At 35.9% G+C, this 10,377-nt stretch overlaps 2 protein-coding genes across 3 annotated transcripts; one reads left to right on the top strand and one right to left on the bottom strand.

Annotated features, from left to right (window-relative positions):
- Nucleotides 1-1,377: 1,377 nt before the first annotated feature.
- LOC129297199 (U-box domain-containing protein 45-like) lies at nt 1,378-6,160 on the top strand. Its single transcript, XM_054935567.1, is given in 7 exon segments — nt 1,378-1,396; nt 1,940-2,042; nt 2,452-2,637; nt 2,806-2,913; nt 3,293-3,350; nt 3,353-4,451; nt 5,128-6,160. Coding segments are annotated over 6 exon segments (2,304 nt in total). The 5' UTR covers nt 1,378-1,396; nt 1,940-1,988; the 3' UTR covers nt 5,927-6,160.
- A 1,503-nt stretch (nt 6,161-7,663) lies between these two features.
- Nucleotides 7,664-9,461, bottom strand: LOC129297200 (uncharacterized). Of its 2 annotated transcripts, none has more exons than XM_054935568.1 (2): nt 9,024-9,461; nt 7,664-8,851 (listed from the first exon to the last, which is right to left on the bottom strand). In XM_054935568.1, the coding sequence occupies exons 1-2, from the start codon at nt 9,048-9,050 to the stop codon at nt 7,943-7,945; spliced, it is 936 nt and encodes a 311-aa protein (XP_054791543.1). In that variant the 5' UTR covers nt 9,051-9,461; the 3' UTR covers nt 7,664-7,942. The 2 variants fall into 2 exon arrangements, with proteins under 2 accessions (XP_054791543.1, XP_054791544.1); XM_054935569.1 differs by having other exon boundaries at nt 7,664-8,848.
- Between the last annotated feature and the right edge of the window lie 916 nt (nt 9,462-10,377).

The following is a 10,377-nucleotide window of genomic DNA, read 5'->3' as shown; positions in this document are numbered from 1 at the left end:
AGGGCATGGAGTAGGAGAGAAAGGACAAACACTTTCAATTAAGTTTACTATATAATAAAATTATGAATAAATCTTTTTGGGTGAAAGGTTGCACCACTTATGTAAGCGGAGTTATTATTTCATTTTATTTTACTTCTTAATCTTTTTTTGACAGCTAGAGTATTATAAGATTCAAAAATATTTTATAAAATTAAGAATTAAAATATGTTATAATTTTAAATAATATTTTTATATCAATCATTATTATTTAAAAAATTTAAAATTAAAATGTTACATTTAAAAATATTTTTTCAATTATCTAAAAGTTTAATATAAGAATTTTTTATTAATAAAATTAACAGTATTAGGATCAAATAATTAAAAAATATTTTATAAAACTAAAAAACTAAAATAAATTTTATATAAAATTAAAAGATTAAATATGCACTTTAACTTATTTTTTACTGTTTTTTATTTTTTATTTTCATTAGAATTAGGATTGACAAGTAAACATCATGTTAAAAATATAATATTTAATTAAAAATTTGTTTTTTTTAGAAAAAATCATTGGCTAGGACAAAGTTGTCATTTGAAACAAACATGACAGTCTGCTAAGCGACAACCAAAGAGGTCGGCAAGGGTCGGCCGGGGAAGCGGAGAGAAAAAAGCGGCGAAAATTCTAACTTTCTCCTTTTATTTTTTTTAAATACAAATTATTCTTTCCCTCCTTAAATTAACAAGATCAGAAAAGCCAATGGCACTTGAATTCATCCTCCTTCAGTAAAAACTCGAAAACCGAAAAAACAAAGCAGCTTTCATTATTCATTCATTCTCTCATTTGTTTAAAAAACCTTTTAAAATTTAATTATTATATTTTTCTTAATTGTTTTTCCCCCTTCTTCCAATTTACTTCCCATCTTGGGAATGATGATAAATGAACAATAACCAAATTCACACCGTCTCCCTCCCATTTCTCTTCTCCTCCTTCTCTCTTCTGTCTGCTCGAGGGAGCTCTGGGAAATTCGCTCTCCGATTCGAAATGAGCACGCTAACCTGATTTCGACTGCTTTGCGATAGTCTTAGATCTTCAAATCCTAAATTCCGGCGGTTTTAGAAACTGTCATTTTTATGAAGCCTCCTTGGCTGATTGCATATTTTGCTGGTACGTCTTTGCTTCTAAACCCTAGTCCTGTCTCCGACACTGTCGTTCTGCTCCTCTAGTTCTCTTCATATGGTTTTCCTTTGTTCAGTGTGGTTCATTCCTCACCTCTTTCCGTTCATCATTTCATTGTCATGTTTGGGTTTTTCCCGTCCTTGTTCCTGAATCAGATTACGTAGTTAGCTAATGTTTTTGTGGTGTTTGCTGACAAGTGCTCTCTCTGTGTTATTGAGTGAAGGTCTTAGTTTGGAATTTATTGTAAGTGCTGAAGATGTATTCTGTTCGAATCATTTATTTTTTTCCCTTTTAGAGTTGCTGACTTCATCGCTCTTTCTCATAGTTCATTCGATCAATATCTTGCTTTCCGTGTAGTAATGAACTGTCCGAATTGATTTGTTGAACTTTTCTTTTGTTATGAAAGTCTCTGTGTGTTGCCATTTCTGGACTAATATTTTTATCCTTTTTTTAGTAGATTGTCGTGTAATAAAATGTTCACCTCATGGACCTTATTCCCCCCTTTTATTACGTATACAATTTGGAAATACTTTTCTTTCTTGCCGTTTTACCTTACTTGTTGTCTATTAGGTTGGAGAAAAATGTTAACAGGAGATTCTTAATTTCTTAGTCTTATTAATGATTAGGGGCTTGAAAAATCTTATGCCCTGCTGAATTGACTATACCCAGATTTTCTTACATGGTATAATTTTTTCTGCTCAGTAATACTAGATGTATATGATCGCACCCATAACCCTCAATTTTCCCCCCTTAGCTGACTTCTTTCTTTCCCATTTTTTATGCCAGTTAATACAGTTGAGATCATTTAAGCCCTAAGTATCAACACTGAAAGTGAATGATGGATGTTGCAGAGGTTGAAGAAAATATGTTTGCAGCAAGTGATGCCAAGGTACATGTTACCTGTTGCTTTTTGAAATTCTGATGCTTTAATTGTAGTAAGCTGGAGAATGGTGATCACTTTAAGACTATTCCAGCCTTGGACCCAACATACGAGAACTCAAATCTCTGTAGAAACATTTTCTTTCTCTCCTTCATCCAATAAGCTAGGCAGTGAGATAGGCTTCCTAATCATTACGTATCTGGAATATTTTATTATATATTTGTGTATAGTTATGACTACTATTTTTTTAGATTCTTTAGTAATTGCTTTGCATGGTTGGCCTAACCAAAAAAAGAAATTTCGTATTCTTCTTGCTTTTTCCTGCTCATCGTTTCCCTTTTTTTGGGCAAGTTTGTTTGCACATTCTCTATAATATTAATCAATCGATTAATTCATAATTATCTGGTTACTTATGCAGTTACATGGAGAATTGTGCAAGTCTCTTTCGGCAACATATTGCAAATTATTGTCAATATTTCCAACTTTGGAAGAAGCTAGGCCCAGGAGCAAATCTGGGATCCAGGCACTATGTTCATTGCATGTGGCATTAGAGAAGGCCAAGAATGTTCTTCAACATTGCTCGGAGTGTAGCAAGCTTTATTTGGTATGATTTATTTCTTTAGCGGTTTTATTGGTTCATTGTGTCTTGCAGTGAAGTGAACTTAAATTTCCCTTAGCCCATGTAATGGGTTATTTGCTATTGGTTGATGGGGTTATTCAGTCTGAAATACATTTTGTAGATTATTTACTTGTAGATTTACATGAATTGCAGGCTATAACAGGGGATTCTGTTCTTCTAAAATTTGAGAAAGCTAAATGTGCTCTTGAAAATAGTCTTAAACGGGTGGAAGATATCGTTCCACAATCTATTGGATGTCAGGTAATAAACTTACTTGGTCATATGCCTTGCATTTCATGCATGAAACTCTTTTGTTTTTGTGGTTTATGATCCTGCTGTTGTATTTCCGTGGAGATTCTTACAAGGCTTCATGATTGCTGTTTTAAAACATATGACTGAGTGGAGGCTATTGTTGCTCCTTGGATTGATTCTTTTAAATTAATGAGTTCCGTCTGAGTTTTAAAGATGTGGGACTGGCCTGTGAAAATTGATAGCGTGTTGTTGGCAATATACAGTATTTGGTATTCATTGAACTCATTGTAGGGATATCCACATGCATAGATGTTGCCTTTTCTTTGGTACTGTAAATATTCAGCATGGATTGATATTAAAATCTTTTCCATGAATGGCGTCTGTGCAGATTCAAGAGATTGTGAGTGAACTTGAAAGCATGGAATTGGCACTTGACCCAGTGGAGAAGCAATTGGTGATAATTTAATTGCTTTGCTCCAGCAGGGGAGAAAGTTTAACGACTCTACTGATAATAGTGAGCTTGAATGTTTTCACCAAGCTGCTATTAGATTAGGAATCACATCTTCTAGAGCAGCTCTTACTGAAAGAAGAGCTCTCAAGAAGCATATTGAAAGAGCTCGGGCTGAGGATGACAAGCGGAAGGAATCAATTGTTGCATATCTTCTACACCTCATGAGGAAATACTCTAAGTTATTTAGAAGCGAGTTTTCAGACGATAATGATTCTCAGGGTTCCACTCCTTGTTCTCCCACTGTTATGGGCTCTATGGAGGATAGTGTTGCTTGTAGTCATTACCAGGCTTTTGACCGACAGCTCTCAAAACTTAGTTCTTTTAATTTTAAGCCACATAATAGAAAATCATGGCAAATGGCCCTTACACCAGAGGAGTTAAGGTGTCCAATATCCCTGCAACTTATGTATGATCCTGTCATAATTGCTTCTGGGCAAACTTATGAGAGGGTTTGCATAGAGAAATGGTTCTGTGATGGGCACAACACCTGCCCGAAGACTCAACAGAAACTTGCACATCTATCATTGACTCCAAATTACTGTGCCAAGGGTCTGGTTGCTAGTTGGTGTGAACAAAATGGAGTGCCCATTCCTGATGGCCCTCCCGAATCTCTTGACTTTAACTACTGGAGATTAGCATTATCTGAGTCTGAATCAACCAATTCGAGGTCTGTTAACAGTGTCAACTCTTGCAAATTGAAGGGTGTCAAAGTGGTTCCTTTAGAAGAGACTGGGGTCTCGCATGAGACTGGAGAAAATGGATCTGAAAGTGTGTCTGCACAAGAGGAAGATACTGAGCAGTATCTTAGTTTTCTGAAAGTCTTGACTGATGGGAACAGCTGGAAAGGGAAATGCAAAGTGGTCGAAAGGTTAAGGCTTTTGCTGAGGGATGATGAAGAAGCCAGGATTTTTATGGGGGCGAATGGGTTTGTTGAAGCACTACTGCAGTTTCTGCAATCAGCAGTGTCCGAAGGGAATGTGACAGCTCAAGAAAGTGGAGCAATGGCTCTCTTTAACCTTGCTGTGAATAACAACAGGTGCGTATTACCTTTTGAATTTTAACAGTTTTGAATTATCAAGTAGAACTGCTTTTCATGTGATACCAAAATGAACCGACTAATAGATATATGATATTTTCATTATCATATTGATCTGCTCATGTTTTATCTGATCACTTTTTTCATGGGCTCTCTTTATGCAAGTTTTGAGATCATGGTAAACTTATGAACGATTTTTTTCAAGTGCATTATCATATATGTGCTCATTTTGTTGATTGGCCTCCTGCATCTGATCATTTGATGGGAGTGCTGCTTTTCTCGATATTGAAGATGAACAGCAGCACATGTGTGGCTTGGCTAGTGTAGTAGTTTTAGAATGGAGTGATGTCCCTTTCTACCTTGACAAATAAGTAGGAAAGAAGTAGAGAAATGACATGCATAGAGCAAATTGATGTTGAAAATTGATCAATCCTTTTCAATGCTGACAATGATATGCTTGTAAAGTATAAATATGGTTTGGGTTTTACTTTAGTTATTTTTCAGCATTTTTTGTTTAGTCTTTTCCGCATATTTAGTTAGAACAAGAATGGTTAGATCCATTTAATTATTGTTTTTTTATTATAGATGTAGCAAATAAGTGGTCATTGAATATTTCTGAGTTTAGAAAGGTTTGGCAGATCAACAATATATACTTAATCTTGTTTCTCTCCAACAGAAATAAGGAGATTATGTTAGCAGGAGGAGTATTATCGTTGCTAGAGGAAATGATCGCTAATTCCAACTCTTATGGCTCTGCAACGGCCCTCTATCTGAATCTCTCTTGCCTTGAAGAAGCCAAGCCTACGATTGGCACGAGTCAGGCTGTCCAGTTCCTTATCCAGCTCCTCTGTCAACCTGACATTGAAGTCCAGTGCAAGCAAGATTCCCTTCATGCGCTGTATAATCTATCCACTGTTCCCTCCAACATTCCAAACCTCATTTCATCTGGCATCATTAGTGGCCTTCAATCCCTCGTTGCAGGCCAGGGTGATTGGATGGGGACAGAAAAATGCATAGCTATTTTGATCAATTTGGCTTCTTCTCAGTTGGGAAGGGAGGAAATGATATCATTTCCAGGACTCATAGGCGCGTTGGCTTCCATATTAGATACTGGGGAGCTCGTAGAGCAAGAGCAAGCTCTATCTTGTCTATTAATTTTATGTAACGGGAATGAAACATGTAGCCAGATGGTCCTGCAAGAAGGCGTAATACCTGCATTGGTGTCATTATCAGTGAATGGTACCTCAAGAGGAAGAGAGAGAGCTCAGAAACTCTTGATGCTGTTCAGAGAGCAACGACAGCGAGACATTTCCCCTCCCAAGACTGACCAGTTCCCGCCTGAACCTGAAACTAGTGATATAGAGATGCCGCCTCCCGAAACAAAACCGCAATGTAAGTCAATGTCTAGAAAAAAAATGGGGAGGGCGCTTAGCTTTTTATGGAAAACCAAGAGCTATTCTGTTTACCAGTGTTAGGTTCCATGTGTTGTAAATTTCTGCCTGTATCTTTACATTTCTTCCCTATCCTTGTCCCACGCCATGAGTGCTTATTTCTCTCCTCTTCTTTCTTTTTGTTTTGGGGTCATCCAAGCGAAGAAGAGATGTACAGTCCTGTGTAATTTATGGATTTTGTTTTCTTCTGTCGCTTTGCTCATTGTAATATTAATCTCTTAAGAGTGATAGATTCCAAAAATTGAGGTGGTTTGTGAATGTGTGTCGTAACGTCAGGAGTTGTCAAGTGTGATTGATAGATAGCATTTAGTAAGGTGGGCGGTCAGGTTTGGACGGAGGCGGCCAAAGCGTGAGCGTGTCATTTTCTTCCCGCAAATTAATTCCGACGAGTTGGCGTCATCTTCGGTCCATGTTACTCGGCTTGGTTTGCGCGTCCTGCCCTCTTGATTGATATTTGTCTCCGTTATTGCGTCAATTTTTTCTAAACTTCAAAATTGGAAGTATCCGAGCCTATATTTATGAAGACTAGTAAGTTGTGGCTCCAGTTATTTAAAATTTATTTAAAATTTTCCCTATTCTCAAAGTTGTTTCAATTTTGAACCGACTGATAATTTGCTTCTACAATTTGATTCTCAAAAACTTTCCCTTAAAGAGATAACATCAATCATTAAAACTAATGGAGATAACCCCCCCCCCCTTTTAATGCACTGGAGATGATACCTTGCACCGTTAGTTGAGGCTTGAAAGCAATTAAACGAAAATCACAAGCTCACCTGAAAAAGTCATGTAAGAATGAGTTTTGAATGCGTGGGAACAAGTCCATGTGAAGAAATTTTGAAGTCCATGTGAAGAGGTTTTGAATGAAGTCCATGGTAAAATTGCTTGTTTTAAAAACATATATTCCGTGTCACTTTTTTTTGGCTTGAGCTACAAAATTATATGTTGAAGTTCTGTAATCAAATAATTCTAATTAAAAACTCATTGATTTGATAGAGGGAGATGATAACTGTTGCTAATTAAGCGCTTCCATAATTCTAATTAAAAACTCATTGAGTTGATAGAGGGAGATGATAACTGTTGCTAATTAAGCGCTTTCCTTCCATGCTATTTATTGGAATGGTATGTGAAAATATTGATATGGGTGCTGAAAAATTTTCAACCAAAAGATGTAAGTAAGATTGATATCAATGATAGATGAAAAAAAAAACAATAATTATTATATAAATTATAAGCAAGATTTTCATGAGATCTAAGGCATTTGCCTTAATGGCCTAAAACATTGGTGGCCGAACAAATAATGGCCTAAAACCACACGGCTCTAAATGGAAATCCAATCCTATGGTGAAGCCTATCAAGAACACTTTTGAACTGGAGGAGAGCCCAGGCCTAACAAGATCCTTAATGTACAAGACCCATATCTAGGTAATGAAAAAAAATTTATAAATAATTTTTAAAAATTATAATGAATTTAAAAATATTATTTTTCGGGACAGCAATTTGAATTATTGATTGCTATGAAGTAATCATTTAATTACTGTATAAACTAGGAGTTTAATTGCTTCCCCTTGTTATAAGTGATCATGACATGATGCTATCATTGGGTAATAATCAAACGTATTGTTTTGTACGTGTATATATTTCTGATGTATTTAAGTAACTCAAGGCGCCAGAGAAGAAAATTAATCTATAAAAAGACAAAAAAGAAATTATTTTGTTAAAAAAAAAGAAAGTATTATCACAAATCATAATGGACTTGGAGTACTTGGTTCTAAGTAAACGTCTATTTTGTCTATTGTACGGCACAAAAATGCATCATAAGATAAAGCTATTCATTCAAAAGACCTGAACAAATAAAATTAAAGAACAGACTTGCACTAAAACATGAATTGTTAGTAGCAGTACCGTTAGTCTATGGATGGAACCTAGGAACCATAACGGTCAAAACTCGAAGGTATACTAAGGCTGCATTTCCTTGCTCGTGTCATCATCAATCATCACGAACAGAATCCAATTGTTGGCTCAAATAACATGTTTCATACTTCATAGAGTCCATCCAGACTCGAAAAATCCCAGAATTGAATCTTCTTCCTCGATTCTTCCACTCCTTCCCACTTCATCATTCACATGAACACTTGCATTCAAACCTTCATCCTCATCATTCATTAATGCTTCCTTGTATGAGCCTCTCTTCTGGACACCTGCATTTACATCTTCATCCTTATCTCCCACCAATGCTTCCTTGTATGAGCCTCTCTTCTGGACACCTGCACTTACATCTTCATCCTCATCTCCCACTAATGCTTCCTTGTATGAGCCTCTCTTCTGGGTTGAGGCAGCCATGGTGACCCTTTTGTTGGCAGCTTCAGAAGGCTTTGATGCTGACGTAGGAATAAACCTGATTTCCTTATTACTCTCATCGTTGTCAGTTCTCTCTAAGTCATTTGTAGGGCAAATCGTGTTCTTATCAATTGTTATCTCTTTGATCTTTGATTTATCCAGTACACAACGGATCAATATAGAAACCAAAAAATTCAACCACGAGATCAAATAGAGCAACACGCACTCCAGCCCCGGGAATTGGTGGATGATTTCAGGAAGTTTGGTCAGAGCATCATCGAATTTCTCTGGCAGGGACATTATCACAAGCACAAGATCGTCATTCTTGACGAACAAATGCGACGAAGGCGGAAACATTGTCTCGATTATCTTTTGAACTACAAGAAATTGATCATCCAGAAAGGAGAGTATCGCTAACCATTCACATTGAACAGCGTAGATGATAGGATTTGCAGGTTCTGCTAGATTTGCGATTCTTCTCCAGGTTGAACCTAAAGGTCCGTCAAATTCTAGAGTTTTTCTGTATGCAATGTCAGCCATTGCTAAGATCGAAACTCCCGAGGCATGTAACGGTCGATTTCCAGCATTCGATCTTCTGGCCGCGGCTTTCTGCTGAAAAATCAAAATTCAAATCAAAAGAAATGATCATCGTAGTATTCATATATCACCTGAACTGTTGTAGTGCCTAGAAAGATCGTGACATCTCTCAAGTCCAACATAAATTGTTTTCTAAATGATCTGCTCTTCATATATTACAAAACTTCCACTGAAATAGAAAACTTACTTGCCAAGAAACATTGGTGGATGACATTTGGAAGATTGAAGCGGAAGTCGCCAGCTAGGTATGAGAACGAAATGACGATCGAATATCTTTTGAACACCACTATGTTTCAGTGCTTCGGAGTCCAAAAAATTTCCATTGAAATACAGAACTCAATAGCCAAGAGAAATTGCTAGGAAACCAAAATTCTGCTGAAAATCTATTCCTTCCAAGAGTTCAAAGATTTCTGATTTCTGGGGGTAAAAGCTAAAGAAAGGTCTTTCTAAATTAAAGAATTGGATGGCCCTATGGTAGACATTGTTACGAGAATAGTTTATGGAAACCTTTTTCGCCCCTGTAATAGCATCGAATGGAGTGTAACGCCTTTCATTTCACCAGCATGATTCGTGCCCTCGTCGGAGGCGTTGTAGGATCGTTACCTAAAATATTTTAGGCGCCTGAGTTGTTAATTTGGTAATCTATCAAATTAGTTAAAATTAAAAGTAGTGCAGTTCTAACTACTTGGACCTTGGGATTATTTATGGCTTGTAAACGTTAGCATCTAGCGGCCTTCCTTTGATTGCTTAGAGATATCTTTTTATTAAGGACAATTTTATTTAAAATACGATTGAATATTAAATGTAGGTATATTTTTATAGTGAAGTTTTGAACCTTAATTTGATACGTTATTTTAGTGGCATTCTTCTAATTTTATGTGTAAAATGCATGAAATTTATTTTGGAAGAGGGGGAAAAGGCCAATGAGACATATGTGAGTAATTTATGTGCAAATTTACTAAACATTAATTTCTAAATATATAGATATATGATAAATATATGTCATTCTTCTAATTTTATAATTAATATGAATACTCCCCCCCCCAAATTTCTCTATGTTTAGTGCTTATATAATTAAAGATTTTGAAACAAAAAAATACACATTTTTTTATAAGTAATAGGTGACCACATTTAGTGCTTAATAATACCTTATACAATATTATCTTCAATAGGAGAATACTTGTAGCTAACAAAAAAAAAAGAGATTACATTTATTAATTATAGTTTGGCAATTAAATGGAAATGATTGTGCCCATAGCCTCGCCTTCTAGGTTGTTTTATTTAAAAAAAAAAACTATGAGAGAACTATCCCTTTTTATGGTTATGGGATGCTAGATAGTTGCTATAAAATTACAAATTCTTAGTTATTTCTAAATTTATACATTCTTTCAAAGATTCAAATTACATTTTAGATAGACAATTTAGACATCTGAATAATAGTGGGATTCAACAGACTATCTTTAATGTGGGACTTCATACTCTACATGTGAGAGCTGAAGGTTTGTGAGGTTGAGGGATTGTAAGAGTGAGTGTTCTTGGTG

Source organism: Prosopis cineraria, unplaced genomic scaffold, assembly GCF_029017545.1.
Source record: "Prosopis cineraria cultivar Desert tree isolate PC_DT_omini unplaced genomic scaffold, ASM2901754v1 PC463, whole genome shotgun sequence".
NCBI lineage: Eukaryota > Viridiplantae > Streptophyta > Magnoliopsida > Fabales > Fabaceae > Prosopis > Prosopis cineraria.
This window is presented reverse-complemented; position numbering and strand designations above follow the sequence as displayed.